At 44.8% G+C, this 25,664-nt stretch overlaps 1 protein-coding gene across 3 annotated transcripts in view; it reads left to right on the top strand.

Annotated features, from left to right (window-relative positions):
- The window catches only part of KSR2 (kinase suppressor of ras 2), a 506,936-nt gene that overhangs the window by 422,641 nt on the left and 58,631 nt on the right, over positions 1-25,664 (top strand). For all 3 annotated transcript variants that reach the window (XM_005572358.5, XM_005572357.5, XM_015431615.3), the window contains exons 10-14: positions 8,634-8,802; positions 17,207-17,248; positions 17,916-17,988; positions 21,749-21,797; positions 23,643-24,010. In XM_005572358.5, coding sequence (XP_005572415.1) covers positions 8,634-8,802; positions 17,207-17,248; positions 17,916-17,988; positions 21,749-21,797; positions 23,643-24,010 — 701 coding nt within the window. The remainder of the gene's footprint in view (positions 1-8,633; positions 8,803-17,206; positions 17,249-17,915; positions 17,989-21,748; positions 21,798-23,642; positions 24,011-25,664) is intronic.

Below are 25,664 nucleotides of genomic sequence, written 5' to 3'. Positions count from 1 at the left end.
CACCCCCACAGTTGAAAATCCACATATAACTGTTGATGCCCCAAAAACATAACTACTAATAGCCCACTGTTGATCAGAAGCCTTACCAATAACACAGAGTTTATTAACATGTATTTTGTATGTTCTATGTCTTATATGTTATATTCTTACAATAAAGTAAGCTAAAGAAAAGAAAATGTTACTAAGAAAATTATAAGGAAGAAAATATATGTTTACTATTCATTAAGTGGAAACAGATCACCATAAAGGTCTTCATCCTTGTCGTCTTCATGTTGAGTAGGCTGAGGAAAAGGAGGAAGAGGAGGGGTTGGTCTTGCTGCCTCAGAGGTGGCAGAGGTGGAAGAAAATTCACATATAAGTGGACCAGTGCAATGCAAACCTGTGTTGTTCAAGGGTCAACTGTACAGCTATAAACAAAGGACATTGTATATAAAATAAACATAAGACCACTCTGAAAGAGGGCAAGAAGGAGGCAGACCAGCTAGGGACCCAAGCAATGACACAGTGGCAAGTTCCCTGAGGCCTCTTTTTTTTTTTTTTTTTTTTTTTTTTTTAAGATGTAGTCTCACTCTGTCACCCAGGCTGGAGTGCGGTGGCGCGATCTTGGTGTACTGCAACCTCTGCCTCCCAGGTTCGAGCGATTGTCCTGCCTCAGCCTCCCAAGTAGCTGGGACTACAGGCACCTGCCACCACACCTGGCTAACTTTTTTTGTATTTTTAGTAGAGACAGGGTTTCACTATGTTGGCCAGGCTGGTCTTGAACTCCTGACCTTGTGATCCACCTGCCTTGGCCTCCCAAAGTGCTGGGATTACAGGCATGAGCCACCGTGCCTGGCCGTCTGAGACTTCTTTTAGCTCCATGTATCCCAGACTTAGAACTGAAGAAGCTGGCACCCTGGATGTGTCAATGGGTTAAAAACAATAAAAGCCCCAACAAAAGCCTGCCCCATCTAGTCGAAGGCCCAGGAAAGGGACAGCTTAGCAAGAAAACTTTTACCCAATAACCAACCAAACGCCACAGCCAAACACCACAGAAAAATCTGTTGCCCTACCCACCCATAACAGCAAAGATCAAGTAGGGAATCTAGACTCCCATCCTTGTCAAGCTGAACCCTGGCATCCCAATCCTTCTGCCAGGCTGGTGTTAGAGAAGGCTGAATAGGGACTGTCATCCCTGCTTGTGGGAGTGAACACCCCCCTCACCCAGCAATCATGCAGCACTCCTTCCCACACCTGCTGAGGGAGGATTCGAGGAGACCTAGTGAAGAGTCAGAGCTTTTGCCACCACCATCATTAACAAGTCTGCTCCCTGCTTTTTAACATTCTTACCCCTCCCAGCAAGAGTGGTATCAGCGAAGGTCTATGGGGGAGCTGGATTTCTACCTCTGCCCAGCAATAATGAGAAACTCCTCCCCTCTTCAGGGTCTAACAGAAGCTGAATGGAGAACTTAGACTTCTACCCATCCCTGGCAATAGCAAGGCAGTACCTCCCCTTTCTCTGCTAGAGCAATGTCACAGGAATCCAGCAAAAACAAGAAGTTTAAATAAGATTCAGAGTCTCACAACATAATACTCACGTGTTCACGCTTCAATTGAAAATTACTTGTCGTAGCAAGAAGCAGAAAGATCTCAAGCTGAATAGAAAAAGAAAGACAATCAATAGAAGCCAATGCTGAGATGACTGGGATTTTAGAATTATCTGATGACACTTTTAAAGCATTCATTATAAAAATACTTCAATAAGCAATTATGAACATTCTTGAGACTAATGAAAACATAAGAAGTCCCTGAAAAGAAACAGAAAGTGTCAGCAAAGAATCGGAAGATAAAAAGAAGAAGCATTTAGAAAATTTAGAACATACAATTAGAAAATATAATAACCAGATAAAAAATTCAGTAGATGGACTGAATAACAAGATGGATGGGGCAGAGGAAAGAATTTGTGAACTTTAAGATAGAGTGATAGACATTACACAGTCTGGATAACAGAGAGAAAATGGCCTGAGCAGAGTAGCAAGGACCCCTGGGGATTATAATAAAAAATCTAACATTGGTGTCATTGGTGTCCTGGAAAGAGAGAAGAGGAGAAAGAGGACAGAGCTGAAAATGTTCTTAAAGACATGATGGTTGAAAACTTCCCAAACTGGGCAAAAGACATAAACTTACAGATTAAAGAATCTCAGAAAACACCAAAGAAGATCAACTCAAAGAAATCCATGCTAAGATATGTCATGTCAAACTTCTGAAAACTGAAGACAGACAAAAGCATCTTGAAAGCAACAACAGAGGAACAATACCTATGGGAGAAACCATTCAAATGACAACAAATTTCTCATCAGAACCCATGGAGGCCAGAAGAAAGTGGCACAGCATTTTTTCACGTGCTGAAAGAAAAGTTTTCAATTCAGAATTCCATGCATAGTGAAAATGTTCTTCAAAAATGAAAGAGAAATCAAGACATTGTCAGACGAAGGAAAACTATTTGTGATAAGTATATCTACCCTGAAAGAATAACTGAAAAGTATTTTCTAAACAGAAAAGAAGTAATAAAGAACCTTGGAAAATCAGGAAACAATAAAAAGTATACAAATACTAGTAGATACGATAGTACATATACCTTCTCTTCTTAAATTTTCTAAATTATGCTTGAGAGTTGAAGCAAAAATTATAACACTTTCTGATGTGGTTCTATATATATGTACAGGAAATATTTAAGACAATTATTAAAGGGGGAGGGTAAGGACATAAAGAAACATTTCACTCAAACTAGTAAAATGTCAACACCAGTAGACTGCAATAAGTTATGCGTATATAATATAATACCTACAGCAGCCATTTAAAAAGCTATAGGAAGAGATACACTCAAAAATACTCTAGCTATGTCAAGATGAAATTCTAAAAAATGTTTAACTCACAGGAAGGCAGGAAAAATAAAACAGAAATTAAAAATGAAATTGATGAGCCTGTAGCATGACCAACAAAGAGAAAACTCTGATTACAATTATCAGGAATGAGAAGGGACATCTCTACAGACTCTGCAGTCATCAAATGGACAAAAAGAGAATATACAAACAATGCTACACATATACATTTTTTAGCTTAAATGAAATAAGCCAATTCCTTGAAAATCACAAACTTCCACAACTCACCCAATATGAAATGTATAATTTGCATAGCCCTGTAAACATTAAGGAAACTGAATTTGTAATTTTAAAACTATCTTACTCCAAAAAAAGAAATCTCCAGATGGTGTCACCGGAGAATACTACCAAATGTCTAAAGAAGAATTAACACCAACTGTACACAATCTCTTCCAAAAAATAGAAGAGTATACTTTCCAATTCATGATATATGCCAATATTACCCTGATTTGAAAGCCAAAGTACAGAAAAGGAAAACTACAGACTAATATTCTTCATTAATATAGATGTGAAAATTCTTAACAAAATATTTAGAAAATAGAGGTCAGCAATATATACAAGTGGAGTTTATTCCAGGGATAACAGACTGGTTCAGTATCTGAAAAATCAATTAACATAATTTGCCATATTAACAAGCTAAGAATAAAAAATAACATGGTTATATCAATTGATACAAAAAATTGTTTGACCAAATTCAACAACCATTCATGGTAAAAGAAACCAGAAAAGTAAAAATGAGGAAATTCCTCAACTTGATAAAAGCACCTAAAATAATACTACAGCTAACATACTTAGTGATGAAAAACTGAATGTTTTCCTCTACAACTGGGAACAAGCTAGGACATCCACTCTCACCATTCTTATTCAACACAGTGCTAGAAGTTCTGACCAATGCATTAAGGCAAGAAAAGGAAACAAGACGTGCAGATAGGAAAGGGGGAAATAAAAATGTCCTTATTTGCAAATGACATCATCATCTATGTAGAGAATCCCAAAGAAAATACAAAAGTCCCAAAGAATATATTTTTTAAAAAGTTCTTAGAACTAATTAGTGAATTCAGCAAGGTCACAGAATACACGATCAATACAAATTAGTTATATTTCTTTTTTTTTTTTTTTTTTTTGAGATGGAGTCTCGCTCTGTCACCCAGGTTGGAGTGCAGTGGTATGATCTCAGCTCACTGCAACCTCTGCCTCCCAGGTTCAAGCGATTCTTCTGTCTCAGCCTCCAAACTAGCTGGGACTACAGGTGTGTGCCACTGCACCTGGCTAATTTTTGTATTTTTCATAGAGATGGGGTTTGACTATATTGGCCAGGCTGGTCTTGAACTCCTGACCTTGTGATCTGCCCATCTCAGCCTCCCAAAGTGCTGGGATTACAGGTGCGAGCCACCGTGCCCAGCCCAAATCAGTTATATTTACTATACACTAGCAATTAACATATGGAAACTAAATTAGAAACATGCCATCTACAATTGCTGAACAAAATGGAAACACTTTGGTGTATATCTGATAAAACATGTATAGGGCTTGTACACTGAAAACTACAAAATGCTGGTGAAAGGAAACACAGATCAAAAGAAATGGAGACAGATACCACTGTGGGTCTGACTGTATTCCCCACAAGGATATGCTAAAGTTGTAACCTCCAGGACCTGTGAATGTGATCTTTGGAAATAGGAACTTTGCAGATATAATCAAGTTTAGATGAGGGTGTACTGGAAGGATGGTTCCTTAATCCAATATGACTTTCGGCCTTATAAGAAGAGGAGAAGAGAAACAGAGACACACAGGGAGAGCACCATGTGACAACAAAGGCAGAGATTAGAGTGATGCAGCTGCAATCCAAGTAATGACAAGGATTGCTGGCCACCACCAGAAGGTAGGAAGAGGCAAACAAGGATTCTACCTAAAGTCTCAGAGGGATCCTGAGACACGGCCTTGCCAATACTTTGACTTGGGACTTTTGGCCTCCAAAACTGTGAGAGAATAAATTTCTGTTGTTTTAACCCACTCAGTTTATAGTACTTTGTTACAACAGCTCTAGGAAACTGATACCCATACCATGTTCATGGATTGGAAGATTCAACATAGTTAAGAAGTCAGTTCTCCTCAAAATTCATATATAGGTTTAGCACAATTTATATCAAGATCCGAGAAAGATTATTTTTTATGAGTAAAGACATGATTATTCTAAAAGTTATGTGAAAAGGCAAAGGAACTAGAATATCTGCAATAGCTTTATTCTTTTGAAAAATAATGAAGTGAGAGGAATCAGTCTACCTGATCTCAAGACTTCTTATATAGATACAGTCATCAAGACCAAAGTGGATATACAGATGGCAAGTAAGCACATGAAAAGAAGTTCAATATTATTAGCCATTAGGAAATGCAAATCAAAGCACAATGAGGTATCACTACACTCCAATTAGAAAGGCTAAAATAACAAAGAGTGATAACACCAAACACTGGCTAAGATGCAGAGAAATATCAGTCATTCCTACATTGCTGGTGTAAATGGTGCAGCCACTCTAGAGAACAGTTTTTGCATTTCCTTTTAAAACTAAACATGTTATTACTATATTATCCAGAAACTACACTTCTGAGCATTTGTTCCAAAGAAATAAAAACATATGTTAACATAAATCCTGTAAAGAAATGTTTATAGCAGCTTTATCCACAATAGCGAAAAATAGAAAACAACTTACATGTCCTTCAGTGGGTAAATGGTTACACAAACTCTGATATATCCATATCATAGAGTACTACTCAGCAATCAAAAGGAAGAAACTCAGCAATTGAAAGGAAGAAACTATTAATACATGCAACAACTTGGATGAATTTATAATTATTCTGAGTGAAAAAATGCAGTCTGAAAAGGTTACATACTGTATGATTCAATTTATAAAACAGTGAAATTATAAAATTATAGAAACTGAGAGTAGAGCTGGGCACCAGGGTGTACAACTCTAATCCCAGCTACTTGGGATTGAGGTTGAGGCAGTGGGATTGCTTGAGCCCGGGAGTTTGAGACCAGCCTGGGTAATGTAGCAAGACTCTATCTCAAAAAAAAAAAAAAAAAAAAAAAAAAAAAAAAAAAAAACCCACATACAACTAGTGTTTATTATACTAAATAACACTATTTAGTATAACATTATTCTCCACAGATGTGGAGAATAGATTAGAGGTGCCAGGGGTTAAATATGGGGAGAGGATGGTGAGGAGAGAGCAGGAAATGGGTATGGCTATAAATGGGCAACATGAGGGATCTTGGTTTTGATGGATCTGTTCTGTATCTTGACTGTATCAGTTCAGTATCTGGGCTGTGATATTGTACTATAGTTTCATAAGATGTTATCAGTGGAGAAAACTGAGCAAAGGAAACATAAGATCTCTCTCTTCTTACAACTACATGTGAATCCACAATGATCTCAAAATAAAAAGTTTAATTATAGAAACATACTATCATTAACATAATGGCTACCATTTATTGATGATAAAGCACCTCTACTCAATACAAAGGAGGTAGGTACATACATAACTCGTTTAAACTTCACAACAGACCTACAAGGTGGATGTTCTTAGCCCATGTTAAGGATAAGGAGTTCGAGAGCATTGACCCACACCTGTAATCCCAGCACTTTGGGAGGCTGAGGTGGGAGGGTCAGATCGCATGAGCCCAAGAGTTTGAAACCAGCGTAGGCACCATAGTGGGACCCTGTGTCTACAAAAAAACAGTGTTTTAAAGCTGGGCGTGGTGGTTCATGTTTATGGTCCCAGCTACTCAGGAAGCTGAGATGAGAGGATCGCTTGAACCCAGGAGGCTGAGGCTACAGTGAGCCGTGATCATGCCATTACCCTCCAGCCCAGGCCACAGAATGAGACCACATCTAAAAAAAACAAACAAACAAAAAAAAATGGGATAAAGAGAGACTCACTGACCCAGAAGCAGTGTGGATCTAGTGGCAGTAGAGTATGCTTTGGGAGGGTGAAATATACAACCTGGCTGGACACCCAGTAAGCCTGAGTAGACAGAGAATGTCCATTTCCCCTTCTGCCCTTGACCTCCTTTGCTATTGGGTGTTCACCACACCTACTCTTGGAGTTGGCAGATAAGCATACCTGTTGACCACACTAAAGCATCTTTGAGTACCTGGTCCACATGAGTAGTGGACCTCTGAGTAATGGAGGGATCAAGTGACCACGGTCCTGTGGGTGAACAGATGAAGGCTCCCCTGGGAACACTTAGCTCTGCTGGCTTTGAGAGGCAGGAATCCCTTTTATGTCATGTGGAGGTTTGCTGCTTTTGTTCATCTCTTGCCATCTGGTGAAAGCAAAAAGTCCCAAAGAGGTGAAATGCTTTTCAAGCTTTAGGCAGCACCAATCTATCACTTTCCAGGAGAACATGCCTGCAAATACATACAGCTACTGTTCCTCCCTGCCTGCCTCCCTCCCTCCCATGCCTCTATATCAGCTACTGTTCCTCCCTGCCTGCCTCCCTCCCTCCCATTCTTCCACATCATTTGATCTTCATGCAGCCCTGTGCACTTGATGTTATCATTATTCCCATTTTACAGAGGACAAAACTGAGGAATGGAAAGATTAGGCATTTTGCCCAGGATGCACAGAAAAGAGGTGGCTGTGGACTTTGAGTCCAGGTTTTCCTGACTCCAGATCCTGCTGATACTAATTTTCTGGTGCTGCTGTAACAAAAGAATATAAACTGGGTGGCTGAAACAACAGAAATTTATTCTCACACAGTTCTAGAGGCCAGAAATTCAATGTCAAGATGCCAACAGGGTTGCCTTCTGGAGGCTCTGAAGGACAATCTGTTCCATGCCTCTCTCCCAGTCTCTGGTGGCTCCAGCAACCCTTGGCTTGTGTCTGCATCACTCCAATCTCTCCCTCCATCTTCATGTGACTTCCCTCTCCATGTGTCTCATTGGATTTAGGACTCACCTGAATCCAGGATGATTCGGATATTTGTCATTGGATTTAGGATATTTGTCATTGGATCTAGGACTCACCCGAATCCGGGATGATCTCATCTCGGGATCCTTACCTTAAATTATGTCTGCAAAGACCCTTAGTTTAAATAAGATCAGATTCAGAGGTCCTGGGTGGACGTCTTTTGTGGGACGCCGTTCAACCCACTACTGTGCTCCTAAGTCCACCCCAGCAGGCCATTCCGAAAATGCACACATGGATTCTTTCTCTCTCCTTGTTTTTGAGCTGGTCTGGCATGAAGAGAGGCAGTGCTGGTTCCAGCTGTGACCCGAGCTAAGATGCTGAAGGCTCCCTCTCACATTCTCTCTGGAGCTGTCAGACTGTTGATTCTTTAATAAACACTTGGGAGGAGAGGTGTTGGTTTGGGAGGGGTACTCTGGACACCTCTGCATGGGGTTTATCAGAATCAAAGAGGCACAGGGTGAGTGGCTGTCACCTGTGTCGTTTTCATTACACGGTCACCTTTCACTCTGGGGTCCAAGCAGTGGACAGGAATTCGACTGCAGAGGCTGTTCCTTCCACAGCTGGATGCAGCCCAGCAGGGCTGATGAAGCAGGAGGGACTTTGAAAGGATCTGGTGGCTGAGGAAAGGGCAAGAGTTGGTGCAGGGGCTGGGGTGGGGGCCTCTCCTGCTCAGCCCACTCTTTCTGCTGTGTCTCTGCTTCCCTGCCTGTCCCTGACTCCTACCCTGTTTTCTCTCTGCAGGACCACATCCCTGTCCCTTACCAGCCAGACTCCAGCAGCAACCCCTCCTCCACGACGTCCTCCACGCCCTCCTCGCCAGCACCCCCTCTCCCTCCTAGTGCCACGCCGCCTTCTCCCCTACACCCTTCCCCGCAGTGCACACGGCAGCAGAAGAACTTCAACCTGCCAGGTACCTCCATGCTTGGGGAGATATGGGGTGTGCAGCGTTGGAGGGGCAGAGATTAGGGAGGGGGTGGGTTCACGCCAGAGTCCTGATACAGCAAGTCTCTGCTGGAAGGTGACGGATTGATGACCAGAGAGGGGTAAGGAAGTATGAGGACTGACCCTTATCGTATCCTAAGCAATTACCCTATATCACTTATTTAATCTTTGGAACAGCCACAGGTAAGCATTATCAGCTCCTTTTACAGATGAAGAAACAGAGGCTCAAAGGGGTGCAGGAACTCTTAGAGACTGTGTGTTTTGGCAAGCTACAACCCAGGGTCTTCGCCTAAGTCTAAGTCACAGAAGGGAACCATTGACTCTGGAGCTGACAGTTATCTTATGAGCTAAATTGGTTAAAATTGGCAGCTAGATCCTGTGCTGGAGATCTTAGGGGCACACATCTGAGCAGGGCTGCATACTGAGTCTTAACCCAGATGTGAGGACAGGGCTGTCAATGAGCAGTCTGGTCTCCTGGAGTCAAGATCCAGGTCTATCACATTCTTGCTGTGTCTCACGTCTGAAAAGATGTAGTTGGACAAGATGATCTGGAAGGTTCCTCTAGCTCAGGAATTACAAGGCACCTAGGCTGTTGACCAGGGAGTATGCACTGGGCTATGAGATGATAGTAGAGAAGCCACTCATGGGACACTGTGGCTTCTTGACCTTCTTTGTCATTAGACCTAAGAATGGGATATTTTTCTTCCTTCAGGTAGACCAGACCTAAGAATCTCCCCATCTATTCCAGGGTCCAGCCTAGCCCAGTTCCTGTGCTAGGGCCCTAAGAATGCTTCCAACTCAGCCGTATTTGTGGCACTGCAGCTGGCCTCAAGAAGAAGGCTGGTGGGACTGGCATGGCCAGTTGGAACCAGAGTCTACATCTGTGTTGTTCAATATGGTATCCGCTAGCCGTGTGTGGCTATTTACGTTTAAATGAATTAAATATAATTTAAAAATTAGCTTATTGGTTATACTAGCCACATTGCAAGGGCCCAGTAGCCACATGTGGCTGGTGGCTGCCATACTGAATGGCTCAGGTATAGAGCATTTCCATCATCACTGAAAGTTCCCTTGGTTACTCTGGTCTAGCTCCTGATTTCCTCCTGAGTCAACAAGCCTCACACTATGAAAAAAAATCCTAGGTCCTTGGCCGCAGCTCACACCTCTAAGCTTAACCAGGCATGAGTGAATGGCCAGGAGGCAAATGGAGGCCCCGCCCCACACCTGGGCAGCACCCGCATGCAACCATCCATCTGAGGACAAGCCAGTCACAGCACCTGCCCACACTGTTTTGATTTGGGCTACGTCCACAGAGATGGCACATATTTTGAATTCTTGGAACTTTGGGTTTTTTGTTAAGTTCAAGTCTGAATTTAACAGCGTCATATCCGCCTTGTGTGGGGGCCACTCACCTGGCACCCACCAGGGACTGCCGTGTGAGTCACCAGCTGAATCCTCTTAGTAAGTGCCGCTGGTTCATTGCCCGGCATTTCCACAGACAGAAGGGCCCCCACCGCCATCTCCAGGGTTGTTCATTTTTACTTCTTCAGAAAGAGATGAAAGGGAAAAGAAAAGACCCTTAGACTTCCCATGACCACCCACTCTTAGGGGAAGTGGGCCCGATGCTTTCCTCTAGCCACTTCACTCCCTGGAGACACTGACTTCAGGAGTATTTTCTCTCAAATTGTTTGGCACTTGTTTATGGACCAAGGGAAGGGGAAGGGCCCGTTTTATGGGAGAACTGTGCACAAAAGCACCACAACTCTTCTCATCCCTTAAAGAATCTGCTGGCGTCTCCAGACAAGAGACCTGCCTAACCTGGAGTAATCAGGGTGTCCCTTAGCTCCTTCCTTCCCTCAGCCAGAGTCTTCAAGGAGGGGTGCCTGAAAATGTGTTGTTCTAGCATGCCACGTCATTCCCCGCCCCCCCCGCCCCACTCCATGGCAGGTCATGACAAGGTCCTGGCCCTCTTTGGGGGCTGAGCTAAGGGGTCCTTTGGGTAAAAGCACTTCAGCATGGCAGTTAGAGTGTGGGCTCTGCAGCCAAGCTACTTAAGTTCAAATCTCAGCTTTACCACTTAATGTCTGTGTGATGTTGGGCAAATAACTCGCCTCTCTGGGCCTCAGTGCTCTCATCTGTAAAATGGAGATTGTAATAGTACCCACCTTAGATAATTGTTTTAGAAAGAAATGTCATAATACATGGACAAAGCTTGGCAGAGTGACAGTTTCATTGAAGACCTCAACAAATCTGGGCTCCTTGGATTATTGTTAAACACAATAATAATAAAGTACAGTGGCTACCTTTATTTGCATTTCTCATTATCACTGTTAATTAATGTGGGGGCCTAGACAGAATTGTAGAATAAAAGATGAAATCCCAATGTATCTTGCCATAGGAGTATGAACTGAAGTAAACATTTGGGGAAGGTAATTTGATATTTTTTGTTAAAGTTTGTTTTGTTGTTGTTGTTTTGAGATGGAGTCTCGCTCTGTCACCCAGGCTGGAGTGCAGTGGTGCGATCTCAGTTCACTGCAACCTCCACCTCCCGGGTTCGAGCAATTCTCCTGTCTCAGTCTCCTGAGTAGCTGGAACTAAAGGTGCACACCACCACGCCTGGCTAATATTTGTGTTTTTAGTAGAGGCGGGGTTTCACCATATTGGTAAGGCTCGCCTCGAACTCCTGACCTCAGGTGATCCACCCGCCTTGGCCTCCCAAAGTGCTGAGATTACAGGTGTGAGCCACCATGCCCAGCCCTGTTAAAGTTTTAAATGTGCATTTCTTTGACCAGTATATCACTTCTAGGAATGTATATACAGAAACACTTGCACTAGGGTGCAGAGATCTGTGTGTAAGGACTTCATTGTAACAGTGAAAACTGAAATTAACCCAAATGCCCATCAAGAGTGGGCAGTGAATGGTTGAATACACACATATATCCATATAACCAAATATTCTGCAAACTTTTGTGGTTTTTTTTGTTTTGTTTTTTGAGACGGAGTCTCGCTCTGTCGCCCAGGCTGGAGTGCAGTGGCGCGATCTCAGCTCACTGCAAGCTCCGCCTCCTGGGTTTACGCCATTCTCCTGCCTCAGCCTCCTTATTCTGCAAACTTTCAAAGGAATATAGTACTCTATGTAGATTTCCTGACATGGAAAGATATCCGTAATGTTTCTCAAGTAGAAAGTAAGTGATTTGCAAAGTCATCAGTATAATATTCTGTTTATTGTAAAATATTTACATACATGTATGTCTGTGTACCAGTGTGTGTATATGTGTTCGCATGTGCACAGTAAAGTCTGGAAGAACTTCATGGCAGCCATTGAGGAGAGGGACTTTATCTCATGCACTTACTTCTACGACGTATATGAGTGTGCATCCATTTTAGAATCGAATAATAAAATTCAGTGCTGAAATGGAAAACAAAATAGAACCTTTGGAAGTACAGTTGGACATACCCTGTGTCTTAGGCAGTTTTAGCAAAACAGCCCCAGGGTCATGAGTACCTGTCCTGTTTGTACAAAGATCTGGCTGGCTGTCCCACTCTTGACTGGGAGCTTCTGTTAATGAAAAATGGAACTTAGCCGGTGGGTCCCTGCCAGATGTTGAGTTTTCTGAAGGCTATTTAAGCTAAAGCTTAGGCATAACAATGTCCCCAGCACTGATTCATCTAGAACATTCTTGTCCAAAAGGGGGTGGGGGGTGGACCAGCCATTTAACTCGTCTGTTAACCTCAGGACATGTGGTGAAAAGGCTGTTAGAACCCAAGCGTGGCGTGTGCAGCCTCGGTGGTACTTGTTACTGTGCACTGCCAGCTGGGTGGACCTCCTGTTAACCACCTTTCCCTGAGTCCTGGGACCATGTTGGACATGGCCCAGTATAAGGTGATGTCAAGAGTGCTACATGGACAGACAGACCTGGGGTTGGATCCCAGCTTTGCTCCTTCCTAGCTGTGTGGCTTTGAGCATGGCACTGCCTCTGTTTAGGTCTGTTTCTCATCGGTAACATGGGGCTAACAATTCAGAGCTGTGGTGGCGACCACCATGGCAAGATAGATGAAGAGGCTTTGGAAATGATTGTCTTATGGGTTTCTGAGGCTGGAGTGCTCAAATACCTTTTTTCTTTGGAGCCACCTAGAGCCATCTTGAAACACACACACAGAGACACACATACCCCCAACTCCAGGAAATGGCAAATTCTAATGGCTCAAAGGGAGAAGAAAGGAGGTGGAATCTGCCTTTGGTGGAGTTTGCAGGATTTCTGAGACCTCACTTGGGCCACTTGGACTCGTGGGAGTGTTTCCTTCCTTCCCCTTTCCATCAATCTCTCCCAAGCCTCTCTTTTACGCTCATCACTCTGTGCCATGATCTGGTTTACGTACTCATTTGTTAAGTGTCTGTCTCCTCCATCAGAATGCCAGCTGCATGAGACTAGGCAATGTGTCTTCATTCACCACTGCACACTCAAAGCCCGACACGTTGCCTGTGACTGAAGGCACTCATTAAGTGTTTGTTGAATGAATGAATGACCTGAATTTCATGCACTGCCCAGGGCTGCAGTTTTTTCTCTTCAAATTTTCTTCTTGACCCTCAGACTGTGTTCATCCATTCATTTTGTTAACAGTATTTATGAAGCATCTACTCTGTACCAGCTACTGTACTAGGCACTAGGTTTGGAGCAGTGAACAAACCATATGTAGCCCCTGTATTCACTTCCTATTGTTGCTGTAACAAATGACCACATACTTAGTGGCTTAAAAGCACACAGATTTATTATCTTATGGTTCTAGAGGCCAGATGTCCAAAACTGGCTTCACTGGGTTAAAAACCAAGATGTCAACAGGGTTGGTTTATTCTGGAAGGTCTCAGGGAGAATCCGTCTCCTTGCCTTTTCCCAGCATCTAGGGGCTGCCCACATTACTGTGCTTGTGGCCCCTCCTCATTCTGGCCTCTGCTTCTGTGATCACATCTCCTTCTCTGACCCTGCCTCCCTCTTCTGAGGACCCTTGTGATGACGTCGAGCCCACCCGAATGATCTAGGATAATCTCCCCACCTCAAGATCCTTAAGTAATCTCATCCAAAGAGTCCCGTGTGCCATGTAATGAAATGGATTCACAATTTCCAGAGATTAGGACCTGAACATGCTGTGGGGGTAGGGGCAGGCATTATTCTGCCTACAACAGCTCCAGTTCTCATGAAAAGTATAGCTTAGTGAGAAAGAAAGGCGTTAACCAAATAAACATATGCATGAAAACAGGATTATAGATTGTGATGAAGGCTGTGATGGCCAAGAGTCTTTGCAAGAGTCCTTGAGCAAATGCAAGAGAACAGATTTAGGTTGGAGGGTCACTGGATGGCTGAGTTCTGCAGGTGGGGGAAGTAAGGCAAAGGCCCAGTCACAAGAAGGGGCCCAAGTGCCATAAACAAGGGAAAGTGGCCTCCAGAGAGACTCAGGGCTGCAGAGTCTGGGCCTAGCAGTATTTTAGATTTTTTTTTTTTTTTTTTTTTTTTGAGACGGAGTCTCGCTCTGTCACCCAGGCTGGGGTGTAGTGGCCGGATCTCAGCTCACTGCAAGCTCCGCCTCCCGGGTTCGGGCCATTCTCCTGTCTCAGCCTCCTGAGTAGCTGGGACTACAGGCACCCGCCACCTCGCCCGGCTAGTTTTTTGTATTTCTTAGTAGAGACGGGGTTTCACCGTGTTAGCCAGGATGGTCTCGATCTCCTGACCTCGTGATCCACCCGTCTCGGCCTCCCAAAGTGCTGGGATTACAGGCTTGAGCCACTGCGCCCGGCCTATTTTAGATTTTATGTGAGACTCCATGGGATGCAGTTGAAAGGTTTAGGCAGAGAACAACTTGACCTTTCTTCCTTCCTTCTAGAAGACCACTCTGGTTGCTGTCTTGGGAGGCTTCAGGGTAGGCATGGGGGCTCTGGAGGGGAGGCTCCTTCAAAGTGGCCTGCTTGTCTCTTTGACTTCATCTGCAACCTCCCAGGTCCTGAGTCATCTTGGATGCCAGAAAGCCAGGAGCCACTGGGCTCTCCTGAGCAGCCCACTCAAGGTCACCAGCTGTTCTTTAGAGCCACTTCTTGATGGTGTCTGTCATCAGCAGGAAGAACAGGTCTCCCAACAATGTCTTTCCTCCTCTTCTGGCCACGTGTTTCCCTTTCAGTCACCAGGAACGAGTTGTTCCATGGCACATGGGGAGGAGTCAAGGAGGGCGTTGGCTTCGGGTGTGGAGGCATTTGCTGGTGTCCCGTTGCCTGACACCTGTCCCTTCTCGGACTTTCTGAAGCTGCTCCTGCTCTCCATTGCCCAAGAAGAACATAGCTGTCAGCGAACGTTTTCTACAGACACTGAATCCCCCATCACTGTCAGAGCTGGGGAGGGAAAAGATCAGCCAAGCCTCTTAAGAGCCTCGGGTAGTTTTCCTGTTTTAATTTTAGCCCCTTGTTGACTAATAAAATAGTTGCATGCAATGAAAAACTCATGTTATCTAACAGTAAAACGGTCCCTGAAATCATGGAGGGTGCTTTTCTTTTAAAGCTTTGCTCTGTGACCTCGAATAAGTTGCTTCTTGCCCTGGACATCTCATTTTCCAGAATCAAAAATGCATCCATCTGGACTCCAACTATTTGATACAATCTGGAATTGGACTAAGCCCAAGGTTTTTGCTGTTTCATCTATGATAAAGAGAGTTGATTAATTCAACAAATGTATGTTGCACGCTGACTGGTGCAAGGCACAGAACCAGGAGTTTGAGGTCCTGAGATAGTAGGATTTACTCCCTATCCTGAAGCAATCTATCAGTAAATTTCAACCTCAGGGAGAGTGTTCCGTCTGCTTCCCCAAGGCAAAACATTTAGTTAGCACTTGGAACTATGTGATTATCTCTTAGCTATAAATCATTCTTGTCTATTAGTTAAGAGAGCTTAGAAATGTGTTTATTTATCTCAAAGCTAATACTAATTCGGTACCTTGAATACACTTTTATCTTGTAGTGATGGTCCTTGCCCTTTGAGGAAGGGACTGTTATTATCCTCATTTTACACATATGGGCAGTGAGACTTGGAGTCTCTACAAATAGCCAAAGGCAGAGCAAATATTTGACCATTCAGGATCAGCTTCCAGACTCTAGGCTCTGAGCTACTGTGCTAATATTTGATAAAACAATTCCAATGGTGGCTTGTCCCTGAATGTCATCGAATTGTTTCTGGAAGTGGATTCACCAATACAGACTCATCTGACTATATCCCTGCCCTCTTCATTTACTTGAGGACACAAAGCTCTGAGTCCCCTGCCCCCAACACCCCTTGACCCCCTATTCCAGGCACTGTTCCCCAATGGAGTATTAGCATGTTAGAAACCTTTAAGTGTCCAAGACTCCTGGCCTCTGGCGAGTAGATTAGAAGTAAAAGGAATTGTCAGGGAACCAGCAGTGAAGTCCAGAAAATTTATTTTATGTAACTTTTTCCTAAATACAGAAGTTAATGCATACTTGTGGTAGGTAGAATAATTCCCAAAAGATATCCATGTCTTGATCTCAGAATCTGGGAAGATGCTGCTTTAAAGGACAGTAGGAACTTTGCAGGTGTAATTAAGTTATGGATCTTGAGATGAGACGATTATCTTAGCTTATCTGGGAAGTCCTTAAATATAATCACAAAGGTCCTTATCAGAGGGAAGCAAGAAGGTCAAAGGCAGAAGAAGGAGATGGCACAACAGAAGCAGAGGTTGGAGTGATGGAGCCATGAGCCAACAAATGCAGGCAGCCTCAAACAACTGGAAAAGACAAGGAATCGATTTTCCTGGAGCCCTCAGAAGGAACTAAGCTTGATTTCAGCCCTGTAAGACTTATTTCAGACTTTTGTCCTCCGGAACTGTAGGAGGATACATTTGTGTTGTTTTACTAAGTTTGTAGTAATTTGTTACATCCACAAAAAAAGAGAAAACTGGTACGATGCTCATTGCAGAAAATTAGGAAAGTACAGAAAAAGCATAAAGGATTTTTTAAGCCACTGTAATCATTCTGCCAAAAGGGGGAAAAATTAATATTTTGGATTATGGCTTTGCAGGCTTCTTCTGTGTGTGTGTGTGTAATTATGCATTTCACAAAAATGGTATTGTAGTCAGAACGTCTGTTTGAGTTGGAGCAGTCTGATTTTAGGGAGTGTGAGATATCAGATGGGAGGGTTGGCATGGATGTTTAGAGTTCTGGTTTCTTTACACATGTTTGCAGTCCTTTGTCTGCAGAAGTGTGAAAACTCTTGAAGGTGGGCAGAGAATGACCATGTGGTGGCCATAAGAGCTCAATTTGGTCCGTGAAGGGACATCTCCTTGGGGACACTCACTCTGATGTTTTCTTTCTTTTGCAAGCATCCCACTACTACAAATACAAGCAGCAGTTCATCTTCCCAGGTGAGTTTCATGTGAGCTGGAAGCAGCCCCTTCTGAACAAGCCCTGCTGCATTGCAGGAGTTGCTGGGATGAATGGAGGCAGATGTTGTGGGGGTGCCTAAGATCAAAGAGGGTGGTAGTGGAACCATCACACTCCAGGATAATGGCTGAACATGGAAGTGGAAAAGAAAGAGTGGGAAGTCCTAAGGGCACAGTGGGACCCAAGGAGGTCCCAAGGCACCATGGAAAGGCCTGAGAGGGTGGAGCGCCGTGGAACAATGGGCAAGGGTGAGGAGGGGTCTAGAGCCATGTGGCAGGGAAGAGATGGTCATAGGGTCCTGAGCTGGGTACTGAGAAGATGTGAAACCAAGGGGCCTTATCATACCAGAGGGAACCCAGGAGAAAGGAAGATTCAGAGATGATCAGTCAATGCTTCAGGCCGGATGCTTGAGGGTTCTGGCAGCCCCCTACTCAACCATGAGGAATTTTGTGGAGGATGTCATCCAGAACCCTGGTCCAGCTGAGCAGGTAGAGTCCAGGTGGTCCAGGAAAGGAGAAAGGAGATTGGCCAAGGGCAGAGATCCAAGATCGGGTGAAAAATTAGCTACCATGTCACCCAGGAATCAGGCCTTTGTGAGGGTTGTGGACTTCACATTTGTTTTCTGAATGTCCAATCTCTGGTTTTCAGATGTGGTGCCGGTGCCGGAGACGCCGACCCGGGCGCCCCAGGTCATCCTGCATCCGGTGACCTCGAATCCAATGTAAGTGGGACAGAGACATCTTCCCCCTTCTCCGAGATTCCCAGCCCTGGCCCTACAATCCACTCCGGTTCCCTATCTTCTTTCCTCCTCTTCCTGGAACTGATGGAGTTGGGGGCAGAGGGAGATGTACAGGGGGTACAGAGAGACACAGGGAATAACTTAGGCAAAGAGAAAGAACGTAAGAGCTCAGGCAGAGAGAGGCAATGCTGTTCCTCACGAGCAGCTATGCCTCGTGTCTCTGCCCCTGCCTGTCAAATGCATTCTCCAGGGGCTGGACCGTTTCCTAAGGACCCATAATACCCGTATGATTAGGAAGACAACTTTCCCCAGGCGATAGTTGGGGCTTAATGAAAGGGCAGTTATTCCATGTCACTGAACATGGAATAACTTTTGAAAGTCTCATTTAGGTTTATACCAGGAATCAGCAAACTGTAGCCCGTGGGACACATCCAACCTCCTGCTTGTTTTTATATAAAGTTTTATTGGAACACAGCATGCCTATTTGCTTACAATGTATTGTGCAGGGTTGCTTTCTCAGTGTAACAGCAGAGTTAAGTAGTTGTAATAGAAACTGTAGGGCTTCCAAAGCCAAAAATATTTACTCTATGACCCTTTGCAGAAAGAAATTTGCTAACCTCTGGTTCATATTATTGTAAAACTAATATAAGCTAATTTTGGAAAATTTGGACTATTCATTAAAAAGGGAAAGGCAAAATAATCGCTCATGATCTCACCACTGTTAGAACTTCTATGTGTGTTCTTTCCATTTATATTTTACATAGTTATGACCCACAAGATATGCAATCAGTTACCATCCTGCTTTGTTATCTTTATGCTGAACATCACATTTTATGAATATTATTTTAGCCTCTCTATAGACGTTGTTGGTTCTTGGTTTTTGTTTGTTTATTTTTTGAGACAGAGTCTCACTCTGTCACCCAGGGCTGCAATGCAGTGGCACGATCACAGCTCACTGCAGCCTCAGCCTTCTGGGCTCAAGTGATCCTCCCAGCTCAGCCTCCCGAGTAGCTGGGATTACAGGTGTGTGCCACCACACCCAACAAATTTTTTATTTTTTTATTTTTGTAGAGACAGGGATTTGCCATGTTGCCTAGGCGGGTCTCAAACTCCTAGGTTCTAGCGATCCTTCCACCTCAACCTCCCAAAGTGCTGGGATTACAGGCATGAGTCACACCTGTCTGACATTGTTTTTAATGGCTGTAAAATGACATATGATGTAGAATAATTTTATTAACCATTTTCCTATTGCTGGATTTTACATTGCTTCCCATATTTCACTGTTGTAAATAATGCTGCAATGGACATCTTTGTGCATAGCATCCTTTGGAAACGGACCCTCTTTCCAGGTGGTTTATTGCTTGTGCAGCAGAAGTGAGGTCAGCTTGGCCAGGCGCTATGGCTCACGCCTGTAATCCCAGCACTTTGGGAGGCTGAGGTGGGAGGATCACCTGAAGTCAGGAGTTGGAGACCATCCTGGCCAACCTGGTGAAACCCTGTCTCTACTAAAAATATAAACATTAGCCAGGAGTGGTGGCACACAACTGTAATCCCAGCTACTCGGCTACTCGGGAGACTGAGGCAGGAGAATCGCTTGAACCCAGGAGGTGGAGGTTCAGTGAGGTGGGATCGTACCACTGCACTCCAGCTGGGCAACAGAGGGAGACTCTGTCTAAAGAAAAAAAAAGTAATAACCACAAAGTCACCTCCTTAACTTCTTTGGTTGTGATGGAAGCCTGGGGCTTGCTAGGATTTGTTCAGTTTCCCAACTCACCTTTTGCCTACTTAGGTTTTCTTCTGGGTCCCCTAACTGCTTCATCTTTTCTGACTGGTCTTAAGGACTTTTTAAAGTCTTACATGGTACATCTCTGAAATCAAAGGAGTAGCAACTTGCCGGGGGATATGGTGCTGACATCTAGCTTCGGATCATTTCTCTGCTTCACATAAACCAATTCTACAATTTGTGCAAGATGAACTCCAGGTTATTAACTGACAGTCCAGAAGTACCAGTGAAAAACAGTCAATAGCTGCTTGCGATCTGCTTAAATGTGCGTGGAGTGATGGCAACTCTTTGCAGAGGGAAATAATTGAATAGCCCTGGCTGCTGGAATCACGCCTTGATGCAGAGAGGAGGGTGGCCTGGTTTGGTTTGGGGCATGAGGAGGGACTCCAGCTGCATTGTCCCAGCCAAGTCCCCCCAGGGCATCAAGTTCCCAGCATGTCAGCTGTCATCGTGCAGGTTCATTCCACTTTCCCAGGCTGTGCTATGAATAATTGGTTAATACCATGGCAAATGCCACTTTGGGATTGACCTTTCTTTCTCCTTCTTTTAGTTCTTGTGGTCTTTCAGACTCTCTCTCACCAGGACCCCCTTCAGCAAGTGGATTGACTCTGTGGAGCCAGCCACTTCCTGCGATCTGAGGGTCAGGATACGGGAGGTTCCCCAAATGAGTAGGGGGAAGGGAGGATCCACTGGGGAAATAGGAAAGGAGGGGTGGGGTATTCATTGTGACTCTTTTTTCTCACCTGTCTCAGCTCTTCCATGCCTTCAACAGCCCCATTCTGTCTCCCTGCTGCACTTCAAAAACACGTGCACATCCTCAAGTCTAAACCCCGCAACATACCTCTAATGCACACTGTGCCCAACATCCATGACATGTCAAATGTCACATGCACTTGACAGTCCGCTCACACCTCTAATGCACACCCAATTATACCATCAGCATACAGCATCCTCCTCAACATCCTGTGTGTACACCCAACTCACATGCACACAAGACAGCCCTGCATAAAGCACATCCCATAATACCTATGCAGTGCTCACACAAACACATTGTGACGCCCTGCCAGCATCTATACCCAAAATGTTTGCTTCCTAAGAACAGAACTGCGGCTCATGAGCTTGTGAATGCATCTCTCTCTCTCTGTCTCTCTCACACACACACACACACACACACACACACACACACTTGTGTCTTCCAGTTCAATATGGTCTTTTTATTTTCATTCCACACATCCTCATTCCATGTGATTGGCAAGGCCTACCTCAAACATTGGGAACTTTCAAATACACCCAGTAATTCTCTCGTCTTCGAATTCCCACCACACTCCATTTATCCAATTCATACCTAACTTTTGGCCTTGTTACTTTTAGCCTCTCTGCATAGTATCTACCTACTGGCTTTAGTTCCTTCAGTAGGAACACAATATTCCTTAAGGTCAGAAGCCATGCCAGTTTCAATTCTATATCCCTCCAAGGGCCTAACACTGTTCCTGGCACACACATCTATTCAATAGTCGCATGAATGCATGAATGAACAGACAAACAAGAACACTGAGATCCTTCCAACAAATTCCAAATTTGTGTGAACTTCGGAGATCTGATTAATTCTTTCCTGGCAAACATATAGAGCTCTGAGGACTTGTCTACCCAGGGCGTTTAGGCCAGTTTATAAGAAAGCTGCTAGATTAGTTGAAACCAAAGCAATAAATAAAAATGAGCCCTGAGCAGCCCAGAAAATCAACTTAAAACAAGGTCCTGGCACACTGTGTTTCATGTGTGTGTGTGTGTGTGTGTGTGGCGAGGTTATGGATTATTTCAGACACACGTGTTGAAATGAAATGTGAGATAAAGGCTTGGTGGTGAAGACTTCCCATCTGGGGATTCTTCATACAAAGCTAAATTCAATATACAGACCTACCTTTTCACCTAGGGATCATGTTTCTTTTTCTTTCTTTACAGCTTGGAAGGAAATCCATTACTTCAAATTGAAGTGGAGCCAACGTCGGAGGTGAGAATCAGAGAGCAGTGTAGCGACATTTTCCAGGGGCTGCCCAGAACTTGGCAAAGCCGACTGACGTTTTGGATGACGCAGAGGGCTTGGGGTCAGATTGGGGCTGTGGTGGCCCTGACCGATGGATGTTCTAACTCTGGGACATTTAGCAAGCGGTGGCCCCTCCTAGCACTGAGCCTAATGGGCCATTATATGGCATGCATCATGGAAAAGCCAGTTGTGCGGAAATTGTCAAGAGATTTGCATTCTTAGTTGAAAGATCAGCTCACAGCCGGGTGACTACCAAGGGGGATGTGCCCTGCTGCCTTCAAAAGAATATGTGGGAGGAGGTGGGGGCCTCAGGGATGCCGGCCTTGGAAGTGTTGGGAATGTGCTGGGGCTTCTTCCCACCTGCCTAAGCAGCTGCAGAAATACATAAAATGCCCTGGCTGGAAACCATGGAGTCCTGGCCCCTCAGCTCTGCCACTGCACTGTACTGAAAGGAATCGAGTCAGGGCTTCCAAGGAAAATCGTGTTCTTTTCTGGGACTGTTTTGGTTGTTGAAATATGATCCTGGGAGAAACTAATGTCTCCTGTATTGTTTCTCCTGAGTGTGCCAAGGGGGGCAGCTTGCTCAGGTATTCTGGGTCAGGAAGACCTGTACCCACTCAAGAGGCCACCTTCTCAGGCTATTTCATCAGGTCCCAGGGTCTCTGGGAATCCCTGCTGGCCCTGGCCCCTGCTGTTCCTACAATTCTGCAGGAGAATCCAAGAGGCAATTCACCCCAAAGCACCCCTAGATATCATGCTGATAAGGTAGGTCCCTACACCTCGAGCATTTAACTCTAGTGGTAGTCACGCCGAAGTATGCCTGAGTCGTGTGGGTGTGCATGGTAAAAATGCAGATTCCTGGTCCTGGCCTGCTGATATTTTGATCCAATAGTGCTGGGTGGGGCCCAGGAATCTGCATTTTCTCGGGCCTCCCACTGGCTGTTTAATACAGGTGGTCAGTTCTGTACTAAGAACTTAACAGGCCTTCATCTAAAACCTCACACTGCTCCTGGGGCAGATTTTCTTACCCCCACTTTACAATGAGGAAAGGCAGCCTCAGGGAAGTAAAGCAACTGGCTCAAGGTCACACAGAGGCGAGATTTCAGCTCACTTTGTCTGATTGTTAAGCCCATTCTGTCAACCCCTCACTCTCATGTCTCCTACCTTCCCAGCTGCTGTAGGAGCCTCAAACTTCTAGCTTGTAGCTCTGACCTCTCCCAATTTTTGAATCATCAATTCCAAATTCCCTGGGGGAAGCAAAAGATCCTCCATGTTGGCAGTTGTCACGTGTGACCTGCAGATGCACGGTGTACCCGTTGTTTTAGCCTGTCTAGCCTGTCAACTTTATCACATGCACATAAACAGCCAAACCAAAAGACTATGGAAGAATAGGAAGGGCATCGAATATTCAAGTCCAGAGACCTGGATCTTAGTCTCTCCTCTGCCTGGCTGCATGACCTGGAGTGAGTCACTTCCCAGGGCAACACATGGGACTTTCGGTGCTAAAACCACGAAGATTCCAGCAAACTGGAATGGGTGATCCCCATAACACTTCTCTCTGAGCCTCAGTATCCCCCCATTTAGCACAAGAGAGGTGGATGATCATGATCTCCCTTTCAGCACCTTCACTGTAGTATGATTCTAGACCAGATTCTAGACCTGGGGAAACAGAGGGACGTGTGTCTGCACCAGCTCCAGATGCATGTAGAGATGTGTCCAGACCTACGCATGCACACGGGACCCAGCAGGACCATGAGGGAGGCTGGGGCCGTGGCAAACCCAATTCTGACCTCTCTCCCACTCCGGCCACAGAATGAAGAGGTCCACGATGAGGCCGAGGAGTCAGAGGATGACTTCGAGGAGATGAATCTGTCCCTCCTCTCGGCCCGGAGCTTCCCACGCAAGGCCAGCCAGACCAGCATCTTCCTTCAGGAGTGGGACATCCCCTTTGAGCAGCTGGAGATCGGTGAACTCATTGGAAAGGGTCGCTTTGGGCAAGTGTACCACGGCCGCTGGCACGGCGAGGTGGCCATCCGGCTGATTGACATTGAGAGGGACAACGAGGACCAGCTCAAGGCCTTCAAGCGGGAGGTGATGGCCTACAGGCAAACGCGGCACGAGAACGTGGTGCTTTTCATGGGCGCCTGCATGAGCCCGCCTCACCTAGCCATCATCACCAGGTCAGTTCCACCTGGGCTCCCACCCAGGGATTGGCAAAATTCTGCTTCTGGCATGGTTGAGAAATGGTTTTCTGCTTACTTGACCGCTCTGGTTAATAGACCATCTCCAGTTCTACCATGTACAGTTTACTTACATGGTTTAAGACTTAAGATTCCAGAAAATACTTAATTTATTTATTTGTTTTTTTAGAGACAGGGTCTCCCTCTGTTGCCCAGGCTTAAATGCAGTGGTATGATCATAGCTCACTGCAGCCTTGAACTCCTGGACTCCAGAGATCCTTTCGCTTCAGCCTCCCAAGTAGCTGGCACTACATGTGTGTGCCGTCACACCTGGCTCATTTTTTAATTTTTTGGTAGAGATGAGGTCTCGCTATGTTGCCCAGGATGGTCTCAAACTTCCGGCCTCAAGCAATCCTCCTGCCTTGGCCTCCCAAGTGCTGGAATTACAGGCCCGTAAGCTACCACGCCTAAACCCAGAAAATACTTTTAATGCTAAAACTCTTTAGCAAAACCAAAGAGTACTAAATGGAGAATCAGAAACATCGGGTCTTGCTCCCCCTGTATTCCAAGTATTTGTGTAACAGCTTCTCAAAGAGTCACTTTCTCCATATGTGAAATGAGTATATTCGACTAAATCAGGAGTCAGCCAGCTTTTTCTGTAAGGGGCCCAATAGTAAATATTTTCAGCTTTGTGGGTTGTACAGTTTCTGTAGCAGCTACTCTGCTCAGCCACTGTAGTCTGAAAGCGGCTATAGACAATCTGCAAATGAAATTGCAGAGCTGTGTTCCAATAAAAGTTCATTTACAAACCCGGGGAGTGGGCTGTATTTGGCCCATGGGCCATAGTCTGCAGACCCCTGATTAAGATTTTTTTCTTTTTGAGATGGAGTTTCACTCTTCTTGCCCAGGCTGGAGTGCAATGGCGCGATCTCGGCTCACTGCAACCTCCACCTCCTGTGTTCAAGCGATTCTCCTGCTTCAGCCTCCTGAGTAGCTGAGATTACAGGCATGCACCATCATGCCCGGCTAATTTAGTATTTTTAGTAGAGACAGGGTTTTGCCATGTTGGTCAGGCTGGTCTTGAACTCCTGACCTCAGGTGATCTGCCCGCCTTTGCCTCTCAAAGTGCTGGGATGACAAGCATGAGCCAAGATTCTGGTAACTATTATTCTGGTTTTCATGAAAGTTGCAGAGCACATTTGCAGTCTTTACCATTGTAGTTTGGAATATCCAGGATCTGTGGTCTTTGGGTACACAAAAGGGATAGTTCATAGAGAACTAACATTGTGAAAATGTTTCTTGAACTTTCTCAGATTTGCTCTCTGGCCTCTCCCAGAGGCTTAAGGCACTGGGGGAAAAATAGCTTTGGTTTTGATGAAACAGTTGTGAAACAATCCTTTGGTTTGTTTTCAAACTCTGGCACTGGCTCCCCTGTAACATTAGGACTGGCCTCTGCAGTGGCATTCTTAGTATGATCTGTGATGCCAAGGGCCCGTTAGGAGCTCTCTCCTTCCTCTACTCAACTCAAGCAGTGAGACCCCAAATGCACAAGTCTTGCATCTTAGCAGGCCCAGAGCAGATGCTGTGGGCTCAGAGAAGAGCTGGTGTGTCTTTGATCTCCTCCCTTGTGAGACAAAACCTCCTTGAGTCCACT

This window comes from Macaca fascicularis, chromosome 11 (genome assembly GCF_037993035.2).
Source record: "Macaca fascicularis isolate 582-1 chromosome 11, T2T-MFA8v1.1".
Taxonomy (NCBI): domain Eukaryota; kingdom Metazoa; phylum Chordata; class Mammalia; order Primates; family Cercopithecidae; genus Macaca; species Macaca fascicularis.
This window is presented reverse-complemented; position numbering and strand designations above follow the sequence as displayed.